Source organism: Trachurus trachurus, assembly GCF_905171665.1.
Source record: "Trachurus trachurus genome assembly, chromosome: 7".
Taxonomy (NCBI): Eukaryota; Metazoa; Chordata; class Actinopteri; order Carangiformes; family Carangidae; genus Trachurus; species Trachurus trachurus.
The window spans coordinates 30,671,545-30,691,753 of NC_139901.1; the positions used below are offsets into that span (position 1 = coordinate 30,671,545).

Consider the following 20,209-nt stretch of genomic DNA (forward strand, 5'->3'; position numbering starts at 1 on the left):
AACAACATATAGGTAAACCAAAAGGTCACGGTGACCTATGCCAGAGTAATGTTATAAATTAAGATGTATTCTGCTCCTGCCATTGATAAAAATGGCAAACCCTTAAGTTATATATGAAATAACTTTGAATATTGTAGGCCTGAAGGTGCAGATACCAGAAAAAATTCAGTTTTAAAATTTTAAGTTGTTGATTTTGCACTTGACTTCATTCTAATTAGCATTTTGGTTCCTTCAGGATATTAATTAAAAATAGGATATATTGGATCTGCAGGAAAATTTCTAGAAACAAGACTTTACTTGGACTGGACTGGAAAAAGAAAAGTGTGATTTGATGCTAACACCTTGTTCGTTAGTCACCCGTGCTTTTGGGATTGCCAGGTTTTAAACAAGAAGAAATGACAGCCCAGTCAGCTGTGTATCCACAGTTGTGTCAACCTGCCAAATGCTCAGGTTCCTCGTCTGCATTTTTTTTTTTTTTTTTTATAAATGCTTAACACATGCAGAGGGAGAGCTAAAAATAAAAGTATGAGATGGATCTAGTTTGACTCCATTAAATACAGGTTTCCCCCTAAAATTGGGAAGAAGTGCAACCATCAGCTTAACAGCCTCTTTTGTTTTGCAAGAAAAAAATGATCATTAAAGACATTAAAGAATGAATAAATGCAAGAAAATGCTTGCATTTTAAGACCGTCCCTGCTGCTTACAAACAAGGTCAATGATAGCCCTAGTTCTAGTTCCCCGCCTTTGACAATGAGAAAGGGTTTAATCAGATGAAGGCCTAATACAGCAGGGCTATAGAGGCACTGCAATGCCTGCAGCCGTCCATCAGATAGAAAAGGGCATGATGGGCTGGGATCCAAACAGGCCCACAGAGAATCCCAGCCTGCTGTTGTTGCTGGCTCTTCATTCTCAAGGACCTTTAGAGATCAAAGACCAACACACAACAAGAGAGACAGCGAGTGAAGAGACGGAGATAGAGAGAGATAGACCAAAGAAAAGCGAGTAGGGTAAGCAGGAAGGATGCCGTGAATCAGAAGAACCCATGTGGCCTTCCACTGATTACCCAAACGCCAGGGCCTCCTACCGAGTCTAAAGAACAGTCAAAGGGATTTCCTGGAGAACGTCTGTGAATCATCCACTCCGTGTCAGGGCAACCTCCTCCATCCGGCGCCAGATGAAGTATCTTCCGACCGCAACTCCATCCTCCATCCTAACATGTTATATTTTGTAGCGTGGAACTGATGTGCTCTTTTGATACTCTAAAAACAGCTCCTCTTTTCCCTCTAAGGAATAAGTTGAAGTAGCCTCTCTCTGCTGCCTGCTTTCACTCTCTCAACAAAAATAAAAAAGATACATGGTGTTCTTCTGCCGGCCGGCGCTGTTGTTTAACCTTGGTGAAATACAAAATGGGACAAGCAGTAGAGCCGAACAAATACCAAGCTACATGAAGCGTTACGAAACAACTTAGAACATCTAAAAATGGACAACAAAAATACAACTGAAAGGGCAAGCCTTCCAAATATGAACTCAGACCAAGCTCAGCCTAGCACAGGCACATTTTTTTTTTTGTAGATTTCCACAAGGAGCTCAGACGAGATGGTGTTTGCTCAGATGGATCTACTCCATCAGAACCACAAAGAAGGGATGTGGCGTGCTTTAAAATCTATGTGCAGTTAAGTCAGTAACCGCAGGAGATGGACAAAGTACCGGAGTCATCATGCGATACAGTGTAATGCAATCAAATGCTGTGCTCTCTCTTAAACACAGCACAACCTACTGTAACTTATAATGAAAGTCTGTCACACTGCTCTACACAGTCGCTCCTCTTTGGAGCTAATCACAATCCTCACAATCTGATCCTGGAAAACCACAATCTTTCCCCCCCTTGTCTCTGCTGTGACAGTCGTGTACTTTCTAACCCACCATCCAACTTTTGGTCAGTAGTTATTATTTCTATCTGAACATCACACCATCAATTTAATATGTCCTATACAGGATGGACTACCTCCTTCGCTAAGATCTATAGCTTCCTATTCACTCTTTAAAAAGCAGCTAAAAATACATCTTAAAGCAGAAGTAAGTGATATATTTGTGTTAATATAAGTCTTAAATAGTTATATCTTCCGACAGCAATCACTTACATAGAGTGTTTGGACTGAAACACGGGTCTCTCAGTCCCTCTGCTCTGCTCTGAGCCGAAGAGAAAACATTTATCGTATCCTACAGTTTTTATCCAATGAGGAGAGAGAACGGCATGCAGGGCTGTGTGTGCAGCCAAGGAACGCCGTGAATGTGGTGACGTAGGGACGAGGACTGTTATGGTGCGTTCAAGGAAACTCGTATTTTTCCGACCGTGAAGTGGTACCAGTTCGATCTGGTACGAGTTCACCGGTCGGAAGTTACGAGTGGCCGTTATAGTGACTTTCACCGGTAAAACAGGTCGGAAAAACACGAGTGGGTTGCCTGGAACGCTACAAAGTCGTAAGTTGTGACTTGAAGCTGTAATTTACGATTTCAAAAGCCTGCCTGGAACGCAGCATTAGCGAAAACGACCGGATCACTCACTTCTGCTTTAACTTTTCTTGAATTTCCCGCTCTCTCCATATCCCACATCCTTACTGTCTTTTTTTTGTACCTTATTTCCATTGTCTCTATTTGATACTGATCACTTTGTTCTCTATCTCCTCATTTTTGCTCATTTTGCTCATATAACATTGATTGTGTATGCACTTTATCTCTTTTTTTTCCCTCTATGTTTATTTCTTAGCCATAGAAATTTGTTTTGTTGTAATTAGTTTTTTAGATCTCGAAAGCCATTGAGGGTAAACCCTCATTTTCAATGACGTCGAGAGCACATCAAATCAAAACAACAATCACATAACAATTGCAATAATCATAAAGATACATCAAACAGCAATACGATCACGCATTATCAACAATTTTAGGATTATTTGTGAAGCAGTTGCATTCAAAAGCATGCATATTTATGACCATGTTTTTTTCATGTACAAGCCAATCGGCTTTGTTCCCTCCTTGCACCGTCAAATATAAATGTGTGCTAAATAAATAAACTTAAACCTAAACATATTTGCTGTTGCAGTTTAGTATCTAAACATCATTGCTTATATAATTATACTTCAAACATACATTTGGGGGGTGACTTGTTAACTTCATTTTGATATAGCAGACTTGATGGGATACATCTTTTCTACTTGTCCAAACAGTCTCTTCTCGTAGAGAATACAATTGATGCAGTAATAAAGACGGAAAAAACAATGAGAGTGAAATGTGGGGTCTTTTTCCTTTTTTACACATTTCTGCAACTGATTTACAAGTTGATCTCAACAATCACAAACTGGTTCTTAATGCAGTTTCTGAACACAAATATCTTGGACTTTGGATCGATGACAAATTCACCTTCAAACATCATGTATCTAATCTGGTAATTAAACTAAGACAAAAAATAGGCTTTTTCTACAGAAACAAATCATCCTTTCCCTTTCACTGCAGGAAGAAACTTATTGAGGCAACTTTTATGTTAGTTTTAGATTCTGCAAAATCATTTGAAACTTACCTCACTTCTATCAATAGGACAATTTAAAACCATAACTATATCTTATTTTACCTCTAACTGCTCCTGCTTTTAACTACACTTATGTTATTCAATTTATCCTTGTCACCTTTAACTTCCGGTATTCTGTTATGCTTTGTTTCAAATGTCTTGTCTTCTATTCTGTCCTTATATGTTTTGTGTTTCATCTCGGCTATATTGTAAATGAGGTTACTCCTCAATATATCTCAGAGTTTAAATAAAGGTTATGAAATGTGTGACGCCAGTGTTTTCAAACACCTTTGCAGACAAATGTTAGAATTACAGGTGCCCCCTCGGTCGTCACAGAGAGAGAAGCTCCTTTTGGAGCAAAGCAGCTTTTTCCTGCGCTGACAGCACTGAGTGTGAGGAGATGACTGACTGATAAGGAGCTACAAAGCTCCCAAGTACAGAGAACAGGGATTACCAATAGAAAGAAGACTGGAGCGGAGTTAACGTCATCTAATATTTTAAGAAGAATTCAGGAACATACGTCGTCAAGTACAGCGCAGTCGCTCCACGTTGCTATCGCCGCAAACACACAACCACCACGATGACGACGCTGTGCCATCCGTTGTGCCTACAGTACAGGCTGCTACTTGTTCAATTGTTCACATTGCTGCCTTTTTTATAGTTGGTTGGTACAGAAAAAGAAAAACTTTATTCCCCACATAGATTACTTCACCTGCAGTACACAGCAGAACATCAAACCGCATCCTGTTCTTCTCTCACAACGTTTTCTAAGATGTGATGTCAGCCTGAATCATTTGACTGTACAGGCGGCGGTCCCAAAGCATTAAGCACACTCGCTGAACAATATAGCACTGGTCATGAACAATACGTTATCTGAAGTAATATGCATAATTCAGAATAGAGTAATTTTATAGCTTACCAGTTGCACAAGCAGCCTTCTTGTAAGCTGCAATCTCCTGACACACTTCTGACAGGATGTTAAACCACTTTTTTTGTATTCCACTGGGTACAAACGACAAGACTAGAGCTGGCATTAATTTTGTTTGCAATCTCTTTCCATGCATCTTTTTGTCTACTCTTGTCACTTGGCACTCTTGCGGTACTAAATTTCCCTTTTATTATATGTTTTCTCTGATGTGGCTCCTCTGTGAGTAGCAGATTTTTTTTCCTCCAAGCTCCAGTTTCCTTTTTTGTTTCCATTTTGGCCAATTTGCTAAAATTTCCTCTGTATTTAAATGGTTAGAGGCTGCTTGTTGTTAATTTCGTATCACTTAATTGCTGCTGTAGATAAAAAATTAAAAAAAATCAGACAAATTATATTCTTTTCATACATATTGTTTTCTGAATATCTTACTATGAATTTAAAAAGAAAGAACACAGTTCCTCTACATGAAGAGCTCTTCTAAGGTTCAAAGAAAAGACACAATACTTTTCTAGGTCAAGAAATGTTATATAGACAGACCAATGAATCAACACACACAAGTTACTGAAAGTCAAAGAACACTGTCCCCTGAAAATGTTATTTATATGGATAACCTCTCCGCAAGGTGACGAGAGATGGGGTTTTTTCAGCTCCAGTACCACTAGTGGAACAATATACTATATCATATACAAAAGGAAACATATCAGTTTGCAAATATGCACTTAAAAAAGTTCAGAGACGCTACTTAGATTACAGACAGGATCATGGTAGTAAATATGATAATACTCCTGCCATTCAATCCCATTCATGGCTGGCAGAACAGAGGTATTCACTCATATGAACATCTACGCCGCGAGAAACAATATAGCAGTTTATTGAAGCACAGACGTGCACATCAAATGCAGAACTCATTTTCCTTTATCTAGTAAATAAAGTTCAACTCCATTACAAAATGGTTCCGCACAGAAAAATCCTGACCCAGCAATTCAGCGGGAAAGTTAGAAATCTTTTCCGGCGTCTATACCTGAATAGCTTTGCAGCTCAGTGAACACATGAGGGAAAAGGGAGACAGAAGATAAGAAGAGTAAAGGAGGGAAACCAGAGGAAGAGAGAGCTGGAAAGAAATCAAAGACACAAGCTGGGTTCAATTTAGAGGCTTCCCACAGGAGGTGGAGTGACCTGTATCTGCTACAATAGAGGTCATGCAATTTTGAGTGGATACCCCTGCCTTCAGATGATACCGAGGACCCCTGCCTTGATGTGCGCATCCAGAGGAAAAAGCAAAGGGTCCCTATAGCACGCAGGACTCCCTGAATGACCCGACTGGTGGGTTCCTATTACAACTGCCTCACTACAACGTAGCCTTGCAATTGACACTTCACAGTAAGCCACAACGCTGGCAATCAGTAAAGCTATCAAACTCACAGGAAGTTACTATGAAGTCAGCCATCCAAAGAAAACTCCACCAGCTCCTTATCTCTCTGTTTTTCTGCTTTCATGAGCCAAAATGTGATGAAAAAGAGCACCATGAAATATATTTAGTAAACTGGAATCGAGTGGAAACGACAGCAGATGAAAGTATATGATCACTCCACACGGGCTTGACATAGGCATAGATTAGCCCGGGTGTTCCTATTAAAAACACTTTGAAAAGAAATGGTGAGGAGTTGTCATTCTGCAACACTGTGGCTGAATAACTGTGCTCTCTGAGCAGCGGGAATAAATTGCACAGGCATTTTGCCATCTAAATCTCAACCTGAGTGGTTCAATGAAGAGCTGATATAAATAAAACCTGAACCCTGGTTTAAAAAGATCCCCCAAAGGATGCACTGCACATATTCTATTCAGTGACAAGTGTCTCACGACCTGTTACTGAAGAAAAACGGAGAAAATAAATATGAAAAAACCAAACCAACAAACAAACAAATAAACAGATAGATGGACAAACATGACCTTTAATTTCCGATGATTGCCCGGAAGAAGCTAATGAACATTTCTGTAAACATTTGCAGTTGGTGGGAGTCATTTTAATTACTTTCCACAGAGAAAACCATGCATGGCAAGGAGCTCAAATGAAGATAAACATTTAATCAAGCGTGACCTTGCGTTCGATTAGGTGAATTCTCTGAACACTGGTGTCCATGAAAACAACACACTCCCTGACTGTCCAGGTTTGGCGGTGTAATAATGACAGAAAATGTATCACGACTTGGTAATAAAGAGTCAAATGAAGGTAGTACCTGCTAATTTGACCTGGGTAGTAAGATCTCTCTAATACGAGTCATACTAATCCATAGGAGAAAGCTTTTATCCAGCCAGTGTTTTAATGAGGTCAGGATATTCCAAAGGGGACGCTCCAGCTTTAGCACCAGGAGTTTCAAACTCAAAGTCTTACTGGCCTGTTGAGCACTCCATGCAAAGTCTAATTTGTTTTGTTTGTAAAAGGCTGAGTGGGATCCAGTGCTATGAATAAAAGCTGGCATGCAACGCACACACCAAATAGGTCAGGGTGCGAAGGGTTTCCTATGCGCCTTGGCTATCCTGCTAATTCGAGAGATACTTACTGTGTTTTTTTTATGTAATGCAGCAAGACTGAATAAGCTTCATGGAGACAAGGCAAATGCTGTTTATTTAATGTTATCTAGCAACAACATTGACCAGCTGGACTTGAATCATCAGAGGGCGGTACTTGTGAAGGTTGTGCCAATGGTTGAACACACCAGTGACCAATGATCATCAGGAGGACTGCCAATTGTTCATGCATTTAAAAGAAGATGACATTTGACTCTGAATTTTTTTCCATAAAGGTAAAGACCCCGTTTCTAAATATAAATAGATAAGACACAATCTGAAGAGAACAAACTGAGCCATATATGATTTTTTAAAGGTATAATATGTAGGAATTCCCCCCATCTAGCGGTGCGGTTGCATATCTGAACGTATTCTTGATGTTGCATTCACGTGAAATCGGGCAGACGTCAGACAGACAAGAGACGCTGCATGTAACAGGATAAACAAGCGCATGTAATAGGATAAACAAGCGTCTGTGGTCCGCCAGCACGAGGCAAAACAATACAGGCGTGACAATATGTTGTCATGGTGATGTAGTATTGTTAACCTGACCCACGTTTTACCGTATTTCTCTGGTGGAGTAAAATGACATCCTCGGCCGTCTGCCTGACTGCACCTGAATGCAACACCAGTGCCTCCGTCCTTCCTCACACTACACAGTGGTGACAGTTTTAACAGGCCGAGCCCACAGCTCCGCTGAGTTTCCGTGGTTACCTACGGTCACGCTGCCGCTCGACGTAAAAAAAATGGTGATGCAACATGGCCGCCTCGGTTCGGTGCGTCGCCCACTTATGTATTTGTAACGACTTGTAACAACTCATTCTAAGGTACCAGAAAGCTTTCATTTGTATGCGGGTGTGATTCAACTTCAGTGAAATACGTATTTATGAAAGACATATTTGATTTTTGCTAATAAAAAGCCAAATAAGTTACACAGTGGGGCTTTAAGCAATAGTTTAGTTGACCACAGTAAATAAAGTCAAAAGAAAAACTTGAGACACTGTTCATCATATACAACAAATACACTAAATTTAATGTAGATTTAGATATTACTGCTGTGAGAAAAACATACCACTGGATGATTGTGGCAGAGAGATACCAGTGTGAACACAAATTAGGTAACAGTCAAGATTCACCTTTTCTCTGTTTCACACGTGACATGCATTTTAATTTAAACACTGAAAGAGGCATTGCTGTTTTTAAAGACTAAATGAGTGAATAAAAATATTCATTTCCTCTCTGTAATTGCATTCAAGGGAGTGTATTGTTGTGTAAAATCATAGCAGCAGGATTCGAGATAACACAGTAGCATGGAGCAGGTTAACACACAGATTATATTTTAGTGAGAGCTAAGGAGTGAATGATTAAACTGCACTGCGTCCAATTGCGCTTGTCATTACAGCACTTATCTTATAGTGTTACTGACAGTCTCTCAGGTTTATCCGATCTCACCTTTGATTTCATTTGTTGTGGTTTTTGATCAATTCCACCTCCTCCCTCCCTCCCTCAGCCCCCGGTGAGTCCGCTAAGTGTTTCTGTTGGTGCTCCTGCTCTGGCCTGAGCGGTGGCATATTGCATGTAGGCGCCATGCTGTGCCGCTGCTGGCGGTGGCGTGAGGCAGAGAGGATTATTCCTGACGACAGGGGCATTAAATGTGTAGCAGGCCGGTGGAGGCCTGAGCTGATGCTCTCTTGTCTGTTTTGGTTCAGCACCAGTTCAGAAGCGGCCCCCTCCTCTAAGCTGAGTGGGAAGCTCACAGTACTCAGAGCGTTGTGCCTTTCATTAAAGGCTGTGGGTGTCACACCAGCTTAGGCCCAGCGTCCTCCCTCAACCAAGGGCTTCATGCTGTACTCCCTTTGCCTCTGCTTTTTAAGACTGAGTGACTAAGGAATATCGTCACTTCACCAAAATTGGCAAATTTTTCTCTGTTTGTGGATGCTTTATAATGTCGCACTTGTTAAAAGTCGGCAAAAAGGTTCGTGTCTATGTACACTACACGGAGGCTCACTGAGGAGTCTAATCCAGCGAGTTGCAGCAGAGAAAACGTTGCTCACTCTTGTCCTCAGGACTCTCGTGGCAAGTCATAAAAGCTGTCATTCAGCCTCTGTGCCCACAAGAGCTGCTACAGAAGTACATAGTTAGGGGGGGCAAACTCAAACTGAATAGCAGAAAAAGTCGAGCCAAATAAAATCAGCTCCTTTCTTCGACTGGTAGTTTCTCAACGGGTGTAACGCCTGCTTTGAATCTCATAATAATACACGGCCCGGAATCAGAGCCGTAAGACCGAGAAGTCCACCCTGCAAACAGCACTGGTAGAAAAAAAAAACTACAGCGCTACATCTAAAGTCCTGTAACCCTCACGCCGGCGTAGCCAAACATCAGCCTGACTCTGTTTGATCTTGAAAGGGATATAAGCCTAAAGCCCTTCCTGTGTGAGATGCCCTTCTTTAAAAAGATTCTAATCTCGACCGAAATGTCTAGCAAAATAGAGGTCACGGTGCCAGGGCAGCGAGCAGACAATTGCAGACCTGAGAGGAATTCTGTAAGGATGCATCTCACCTGAGAGGACACGTTGGACATCAATGGCTGAAGAGAGCGAGTTTACACAAACAAGGTAAATATAGACCTCGGGAGGTTTTTCTATTTCCCTGTGTAAACCCGCTATTAAGTGGAAGTGAGTATCATCGCCTTGTCTCATTTTAACAGATGAGAAATCACAGAAATGTCACTATTATTTCTACATAAAAAATGTTATTCCAATCATAACCTCCCTTTGTGTGTCTTTCAATAATACCTTGTTTTTTTCTCCACTACACTTGCTAAGTAAATTCTCAAGCACTGCCAGGTGCTTCTCTCCCATTGATAATTTGAAGGCTGATAGCATATCCGTAACCTTGCACGCTGCTCATGATTCAATGATGAGAGCACCATTCAACCTTCTAAACTCCCATCCTCTCCCTTGAATTTTGATTCGATTGGTTTATCTAATTTTCCAGTAAATGCTTGAAATGTATTCCTGCGCACCCCCCTTCTCATGAAACTACACAGAGGAATCATGAGAATGAGATTGAAATGAATAGTTCTGCATTAGCTTCACTTCACCGGCAACACCCCCCCTATCCCAACCCCTCCCAACCCCCCCTCAACTCGCTCTCCTTCCAGATTAAAGTTTCCAAGCAGCAAGTTGTATCCTCAATCACCAAAAGTAAAATGAAGTGTGTACCTCTTCTGAATGAAAGTGAAACTGAATTATCACAGATTTGAGCGAGTAATGTTCAACTGCAGAAAAAAAAAAGAAGTAGTAGGTGGAAGGAAGGAAGAGAGGAACAATAGACACTTTTTGAATATTCCTTCATACAGTATTTGCAGCTTTTTAAAAAGCTCTGCAGTCAGGTCAGGAATACAGTGCATATACTATATGACTGTGCAGAAATAATAGATAGATATATAACAACATGGCAGCAGAGATGACTGATAGCTGCAAGTGTCAAGTGATTGATTTATTATAAACCCAAATAAAGATTTGCAAGCTGTTGTCTTCATAACAGTGCAGATTGCAGCAGAGGAAGACTCATCTGATTTAACGTAATCAATTTATTAGAGAAAACGTTCAATAGCAAAATCTATAGCCCAATAGTTAACGTTGTCATTAAGTGACAGTTGATGCAAATAATGGGAAACTATCACTGAGTTAAAAAAAAATCCTCCTGATGTTAGCTATACAGCAAAATAAATGTCAATAACAGCCAAGCATTCAAAAATATATTCTCTTCTACAGCATAACATAATATATTAGAAATACTTTCTAGGGTTTCTGGTATCAATTAATCAAATTATTTTCTCAGTTAATGGTTTTGTCTATAAGAAATTACCTTTGCAATTTTATAAGTGATACCAAAATGTCTTCATTGATTATTCAGTATTTCACAGTATTTCGAACTCCGACATGTCTGCTTGAGAGGAACAAGTTGTGTTACATAACAATAACAGCTTTAGTGGTTAAACTGTGTGAGCTAAATGTTGCTATAGGAGATAAATAACTAAATTATATGTCACACAATCAATTTCCCTTTTGCTCAAATGAACATTAACGGCTCCAACCTACCAGACTACTGAGATTCCTTAAATCTTAAAAAGGTGGGAAATTAGTGCATTAAGCATGCCGAGCTGGTGCCAGAAATATGCATAGAATTGATGAGGTGTCACTTTCACTAAGAGTCACTATTGCGCCGACAAGAGCCTCTCTGATCCCCCCCTCCCTCCCTCCCTCCCTCCCTCCCTGCCTGTCTGTCTCTCTGCCACCAATGAGCCACAAACACTCTGATTTGCATGGTCTGCACAAAAAAAGAAACGTCCTTGGTTTTAGGAAAGGTTGCCTTGCTCTCCTCAACCCTGGAAAACACTATTGGCATTCATACCACAACGCCACTGAAACCATCTTTTTTTTTTCTTTCCTTTTATTGCTCATTTTTTCCAATATCCTCTCAGAAATACCAAACTTCCACTGGAGAATCTGCAGCAGCCCAGTAACACACACAACATGGTGAAATATGCCTGCTATGATTTAATTTGGTAAGAAATGACAAAGACATGCTAACAACTGTGGCCGACAGCATTTATCCCCCCTGCAAATGCTTAGACTTACATTTTGAGATCAATTTCATAGCCGTGTTAATTAATTTAGACTGCTAGCAGCACAATGCAGGTCAAACAGGGCAAACAAGTTACAACATCAGCCAATTAGAAACACACGACGAGCGTTATACATTTTCCTTTCATAACTGGGACAGGGCAAGTGTGAAAAGATGTGACAGATTGAGACATGAATGAAGACCGCGAGTGATAGTGAAACTATGGGGTATTTCCTGCTACTGCAATTTTGGTCTACTTCCACGTCTTTACCACAGATAAATTAGTCCCTTCAGCTATATCTTCTAAAATATATCAACTACACAAAGTGGGAGTAAAATAATATTTAACTGTACGTCGATGACAGATTGTGTTTTTGAATATCCTGTTCCTTAGAAACGAGGCTGTCTGGTTGGTGCCTTATCATCTGGTTGTTTTTCAGTCAATTAACTTTCATCACTGCAGATGACTATATTTATATGGTCACAATTTGTTAATCAAAAGCATGGATGGTTGATTTTTGCATATTGGTTTTAAGATTTGTCATGGAGTGTGTTTAGGTCTAATTACATTCAGTTCTTCTCTGAGCAGACGACGAAGAAGAGGAAGAAGAGGAAGGAGAAGGAGAAGAAGAGCGGGTTTTCTTTGTCTATCAGAGGTGGAAATGAAAAGAGGAATTTATCAACCTGTCCCCTGAGAAAAGAGGCGGCTTGGCAAATGAGTTCTGAGGTCGCTGTTAGGGAAATGTAATATAACGTTTGTGCATCAATGCAATTAAATAATCCAACGGCAAATGAATGTCTACGTTTAACTTGTATCACGGAGGTTGTTTTAAAAAAAAAAAAAAAAAGGAAACTGCCTTGGTATAACATGTTCATCTCATTTGTTCTGCACATCTGACTATATAGAGATTTGTTTTACGTGTAGAAAAGCTGACAAAACATCAGGTGAACAGATGTGTCTAAACACATCCCTGTTAATGAATGCAGCAGTTCACTTTGTCAGGAGACTTCAAAAAAAAAGGTACACACGTACCTTAAACACCACAAACATCAAACAAGACAAATTTCCCTTTTAAGTAGATAATTAAAAGCAAGAGGGGGAAAAAAAAACACTTAAATGTGTCTCCTTTAGGTAAAACGACCACCTGTGACATCTTCTCACAAAAAGCCAGTGACATTTGGATTTGATTTTCAGGAGAGAAAATGTAAAGCGGTGTGTCATCTTCCCTAATGTGATGCAAATATGAAATGCACAAGACACCTAGAGCTTCCACAGCGCCGATGTTAAACACTGTTTACATTTTTACATGGAGAGGCCCTTGTGACGCCGGCTAAACACGGCAGTGAGTGAAGTCTTTTCTGAATAAGACTCAATCTGCAATTGACATTAACCTTTGATTTGTGCCAAACAGCGTTTCCCTTCCAGAGTGAAGTACTGGCAAATCCATAGTAAACATAAACTACAACTGTCTCCGTCTAAACAGGGAAGGTAAAAAAAAAAAAAAGGGGAGAAAATGTTTTTTCTCACTGTTTTGTGGTTTATTCTTGTATTTGACCTCGGCACCACACAAAGCACAGATAGCAGTTAATTTGCGTGACAGAAGAAGCAGCTCTGGGCCCTTTAAGACAATCAATTTTAAGATAATTTCCCCTAAATTATTGCAAGGGTGACGAGTCGACGGTGTACTTTTTTTTAAGTTGAACTGTAAATGTCAGACATAATATAAAATGTGAAGTGAAGCGTAGGAATAAAACATAACAAATCCTCCAAAACATTTTCATACAGTTTAAACAGGCATGACAAATTGTGCGGTAGCTGTAATCTGATCCAGAGATCCCACTAAAACATAATATATTTAAATACATTCAATATGTCACACGGTAATAGGTTCGCTGTTATCTTATGACATGTTTAAACTCCAAGAGAAGGGTTAGGGTTATATTATTGGTGGATTGGAGGAACTTTGTGGAGAGGTATGACTATGAGGTACGGCTTTGAAGACAGTTCACTTGACTTACAAATCTACCTGGAGAAGCAACGTGTCGTTTGGATGAGGACACCTTTTGTGCAGAGATGGACTGAGAAGAAAGTGGTACGATAAGGAGCGGCGGTGGCCTTACCTCATTAGTGTTCCACCGGTGTCTCTCCTTTGGCAGCGAGGTACATTTTGGTAGACATTCAAGCAGCTTCTTGGGCAGGTATATTTTCAAATGTCCATGTTCATCTACAATAGGGAGCGAGACAGACAAAAACAGATGATTTAGCACAGGCCTCATACCTTATTGACTTGCTTCGTCTCCCCTCTTTATCAGTCTATCAGTCTCTCTCTGTCTCGCTCTCTGCATTGCAAAACGCTGACTATAAAATAACTATCTCCAACTGAATTAGGAAATTAATTTAAAAAACAGAGTATTGCATACATTTTATTTTGTGCCCGGCTAAATTATTTTACTGTGAAATGCACTCTATCAGGGGAGTTCGCCAGAAATTTTTCACTGTCAACTTGTAAAGGCTGTGTCTATTCATTATTTAGACACAATAAACACCCTTGAGTGAGTTTATAGTGTATGGGGATTTCGTATGGGAATCTGTGTGCTGCATGCCAGAATGTGGGATATCATTAAGGGAAATAATTACGATTACCAGGCCCAACGCTTACATCATAATGCATGTCGTTCAGTCCAATTTATTTCACAATCAGTATCACAAGTGTTATAAAACAGAACGGTATATGAAGACACCCTCATGCACAGATGCATTCAAAATGTTCATTTCGTTCCTATTGCTTTTTTCCCTGCTCAAATATGCAGATGGCTTAAGTGTAAACAAACTATATTTGTTTAGGGAGACGAAAACGTGTTGAATTTATAATATCATGAAGAACGCTGTAATGGTGAGTATAGGATACAGCCTTATGTTGAAAAATGCATTGGTTAATTTACATACAGAATGGAAATCTTATCATTAACAATGATTTTAAATGAAGGTAATCTGTGACTGTCAATCACTGTGAAATGAAATGACAGAGGAACCTTTTTTTTTTTGCAGTTCTGGTCAAAACAACTCTCTTTCTCTTTCTGCATCATATATAAAGTCAGTGTGGATAAAGCTGCATGGTCTATTACAAAGTGTGAATACACACAAATACATCGGATTATGTCATTAAGGAAATATCACAGCATGCAAACAATACGAGCATCTCTTTTTTCTCTATAGCTGCCAGTTAAGTTTAGGTTATCCCCCCCACCCCACCCCCACCTCCACCATTCACACAAGACAGTGAGCTTTTAATCTTTCTGTATATACCACACGTCTAATGCATTTATGTGCGGTAAATCAAGCTACAATAGCAAATCTTGGATGTAGAGTTAGTTAATCCAGGTAATGTTCCCGCATGTGCAAATGAATCTATTATTCAGTTTTTTAATGTGTGTGGATTTAATGTACATAAATTCACAGAGGGTTATGCAAAATACTCTATTTATGTGCAATGCAATTTAGCTTGAAAATGAGTTAAAGCTAGAAACCAAAAAACCATACGCTGAGCAATGAGCATCCTTTCACATTCATACAGTATAACTGCAGGTTGGGGTAACTATAGGGAGGAATGGACAAGAAATGGGAGAAAGAGAGGGAGGATGTGAATGCTGACTATGGATCCCTGGGGGAACTGATGTCACTGGTTGACTGTAGGAAAGGAAGGAGAGAAAAAAGTTCAACCAAAGCAAAAAAAATACCACTTTAAAGCCAATACAAATAATCTACTATTGCAGCTTGATTACATGACATGATAAGGCTGCATGTAGCCTGCTGTAAATCACAGGGAATGAACAGAACAGAGTGCTATACTGCCCAGAAACCTCACAGTCGGTCCACAGAGATGGAGCTGGCTTGGAGCCTCCGAGTGGAACGCATAAGGTGGAACATCATTGCTCCCAAAGGAACGGAGATCTGTAGTATTTGCCATTTCCATCTGTAACTATAATTCTGCATGTAGTTTTTATATCAGCTGCACAGGTATCTGTAATCATCCGCTATGCCCAATTAAGAATCACATACAGCATCTGCTCCTTGGTACCACCAGAGCGATTTGGAAAACATGCTGCAACTCAACGATCAGACGTAGCAAAGAAAAAAGGAAGCTAGATTTTACAGCAGACTTCTTTTTCTTTCTTTCTTTTTTACTATGTAACAAGGGTTGCAAAAATTTCCAGTTAATTTCCAGAAACTTTCCATGGGTAGTTAAGCTGGGGAATTTTGGAACTATATAGTATATTTTCCATGGGAATTATGGGAATTTATGGGAATGAACTGGAAATTGGGGGTAATTTAAACAAACTGTATCATATCCAAACATACATGTATGCCCATGCTACAATATATTTTCCCCAACTATATTTAAGTTCCCTGTTAACCCTCCTGTTGTTCTCCTGGGTCAAGGAAGGTAGGAATGAAGGAAAGAAGGACAAAGGGATAGAAGGAAGTAAGGAGGGAAGGCAGGAAGGACGAAGGGAAAGAAGGAAGGAAGGACAAAGGAAAGATGGGAGGGAAGAAGGAAGAGAAAAAGGAAGGAAAGATAGATGGAGGGAGGGAACAGATGGGGTCAACTGGGTCAAAAAGGAAGGAAGAGGTAAGGACGAAGGGTAAAGGGAGGGGGAAAAGGATTGTGGAAAGAAGGAAGGGAAAGGGAAGAAAAGAAAGATGGAGGGAGGGAGGGAACGGATTTGTTAAAGGAAGGAAGAAGAAGGGAAAGAAGGAAGGGAAAAAGGAAGGAAAGAAAGATGGAGGGAGGGAACAGATCAGGTCAACTGGATCAAAAGAGGAAGGAAAAAGAAGTAAGGACGAAGGGAAGGAAGGAAGGAAGGAAGGAAGGAAGGAAGGAAGGAAGGAAGGAAGGAAGGAAGGAAGGAAGGATTGTGGAAAGAAGGAAGGGAGAAAGGAAGAATCGAGGAAGGGAACAGATTAGGTCAATTTGACCCAGAAGGACAACAGGAGGGGCCAACCTTCAATATTGTAAATTTCGAATTTATTCCCATTTATTCCCATATATTCCCGTTAATTCCCATGGAAAGTTTCCAACTTTGAAAATGCCCGGAATTTTGCAACCCTATATGTAACAGAAACTTGAATTAGAGTCTTTGCTTTAATGCAGAGCCACATATTTGTTGCAAAAATAAAAAAAAAAGCCGGGTCAAGAAGACCCCGGGCTTTCAGAATTGAAGCCCACTCACTCACTCACCAATAGAGAACCAGACTGAAACCACACTGACTCAGCAGGAAAAGTTTTGGCCGTCTCCCATCCTACAACATGTGCTCTGAACATTCGCTGTTTGCAACTGACAGACAGCAGTAGAGGCAGATACATATGGCAAGTCTGTCTCGGCGCAGATTATTCAGGATTCAGCGCTGCCCTCTGGCTCAGCTTCCGCCGACACCATCAACACCAGACAGAGCTGGTTTTGGAAAATGTCTCAAGTATGTTGTTGGGGGATTTTCTCGCCATGAGAGTCGGGGAGGGAAATCTACTGCAGGAGGATATATCTGCTCAATCTGCCAGCAGGCTAAAATACTTGGGATGAGAAGACACAGCATAGAGGATCTTGGCTATTGCAGTGAAATGGTAGTATCTCATTTGTTTTTAATCATTTCACAACCTTTTAATTACTGCAACCATTACACAACATGTGTTAGTGCAAAGTAATGTTGGCTCTCTACAACTCTGTACCATGGAGCCCTGAATTATGCAAAACGCATCTCGGTTAAGTATGCTGTGCAAATGAAAGGTGACACAGCTGCCACATAACTCTATTTTACTTTGAAATGTCAGTCTTGTATTTGACAGCTAACAACCCCCCCAAGTAACAGAGCAACCTATGTAAACCCTGGGGGACTAACAACGTGTTAAGTGGGTTTCTTTTAATCTTTTAACCTTACATGGACACTTCAGAAATCAGATTACTGGGGGATGATCAGATTACTAATGTGCGTGTAACCATACTGAATGATAATGATGTGAAATGACTCAACACTGTTGAGGGGACATTCTCATAAGTGAATAATATTATATCATAAATTGACATTACTTTTTTATAGGGCTGCACATTTCATTGCATAGCTGTTTCTTTATATACTGAAAATGTGTCAAAGCATTGTTGTGCTACATTAAATAGCTAATCTTTAATGCAGACAACATAGAAGATTAATTTCCATTGGACATATTCTGGATAATGTTGTGCAAGTAGGTAGGATCTCATGAAAAAAAAACAATAGAGGCCACTTCACACAGCGTGAGTAATGAAAATTGCCCAGTGAAGAAAACTGCAAGAGACTAAGTTGGACTCTTAACTGCATTATGTTTGCACAAATCCATTGCTTCATCCACATGAGTGGACAGATAAACTACTGCGCTGTGAGAAAACTAAAACTAAAAACGTAAAGGTCAACAGAAATTCACCATTTGTCTGAATCCCACGACACAAATTAACACAGAGGTGAATACGTTGAAACCACAATCCTGTGTTGTGTCCACCGCCGGAAACGATAATCAAATTACATTTGTGCCACCTGAGCAAATTGAACGGGTAAAAACACAACACATTTTGGCCTCTTCATTGTGCCAACACACGCACATGCCTCCATTTGTTCCGCATGTAAGGAGCAGTTTTAACTGATGCACAAGATAAGACACCATGACATTAAAAATATTAACCTAAAAAGTCAGCGCCGATGATACAACAGCGGCAAATAACGTAAACTTCACATGACGCGAACACGTTGATTAATATTAAGCTAACAGCTGAAACTCACCCATGTGCGCAGACAAGCTGCTGTAATTAAGTGGCTTTTTGTTCGCTGTAATTTAACCGTGACGGTCCACGTCAAACACAAAATATCTCCACACTCCAGTCACGGTGTGTGCATGTGTGTTTGTGTAACTGTAACTGCACCTGCACCGCTGTCCTCTGTCCTCCCACCTGTCCTTGTTATTGTTTCCTCGGACGCCTGCAGAGTTATTATCACACTGCTCTTGTCAGTCCTCAAAGAATCGCTCGTCTGATATGACATACAGGCTACGTTAACATTATGTTACCATAGAAACAAGTAGCCTACCGTCTCTTTTTTAAAGGGGAATTGCCGTTGGACCTTATTGTTAGCATAAAATGCTATCATTTAATGTTGGCTAACTCACCCAGATAACTTTGGTGTCATTACAAGTAGTTCCGACGAAATTAGCTCCAGCCAAGAGCCGCGTATATCCATAATATACAGGGCAGCAGGATGCAGCAGCCTTTAAATAACACATTATCTGCCGCGAAACTCGTTCATTTCACCAATATTTAGTTATGATACGCTAGTGCTATGGGGTTAGCCTGTGGGTTGACCTACTGACCTCTGACCTGGATGTTCTAGTTTACCTGAAAGTTGCTAATGGTTCGTTTCTAAGTTATCAAGACTGTCAATGTGAAGACTTAAACATTTTTTTGTAAACTTTGTCATACCCCCCCTTTTTGTTAAGGGCACACAAAATAAAAAATAAAAAATTGCCTATCTCAATCTTAAAACTTCACACCCGCGCATTTCCTCTCTAATGTTTTCAACTGTGAAATTTTAAGTCTTCTCTGGTTTATTAGCTCTGTAAACTAATCAATCATTTTCATGAGTGTCCTGTATTCTTACATCTGAATTGCTCTTAGTAGGCTATATGGGAATTTCACCATCTGATAACCATCATGAGAACTCACTCCTATATAAAGCATAACCTATATCTTAAATTGTTGACATTTTGACAAATTACCACTATTGAAAATATGCAAACATAGCAGTCCCTGTTTATATTAAATTCTGAATAAGCAGACAGTTATCTCTACAAAACTTTAAAACAGCATCATTTTCCTCTGATTTTAAAGCAAATTTATGGATGTTTGGTTGAAACAGCAGTGTTTGCAACATTCACTGTGGATATACAGGCCAAATCAATGGGCTAAACTACAACAAGTAACATGTATTCAGCACATAAACACAGACCTGTCTCTTTCAGCTCTGCTAGTCTTTGCCTGGATTTCAATTCTCCATTGTTTATATTTATAGCTTCACCACATACTGTATATTTCCATTTGTAAGCATAAGTCTCACATGTATAAGGTTATAAAACACTGCAGGACAAATACTCTTAACATGCTGAGCAACAAAAAACAAGACAACCATGGAGAGTTTTTAACGGCCAAACTATGAAATATTCTTGACTGTCCGAGTCAGTGTGGCCTGACTTCAATCCAACCAAGCATCTGTTTCACTCGCTCAAGACCAGACTGAAGGCAAAAAGCCCCCCAAAACAAGCAAGGAATGAATATGGCATCAGTACAGGCCTAGCAGAGCATCACCAGGGAACATGCCAAGTGTTTTTTGATGTCTGTGTGTGGATCACGGATTCCAGACAGCCACTGACTGCAAGACGTTTGTGACCAAATATTAAATATGAGAGTATATGGTAGCCTATGTTTCCCTGATTTAAGAAATGAACT

The 20,209-nt window shown here is 40.0% G+C and overlaps 1 protein-coding gene across 1 annotated transcript in view; it reads right to left on the reverse strand.

The window, feature by feature from the left end:
- camta1a (calmodulin binding transcription activator 1a) overlaps positions 1-20,209 on the reverse strand; it is a gene marked incomplete at both ends in the record, with an annotated part of 373,552 nt that overhangs the window by 342,260 nt on the left and 11,083 nt on the right. The window contains 1 exon segment of the mRNA XM_083975264.1: positions 13,808-13,911. Coding sequence (XP_083831390.1) covers positions 13,808-13,911 — 104 coding nt within the window.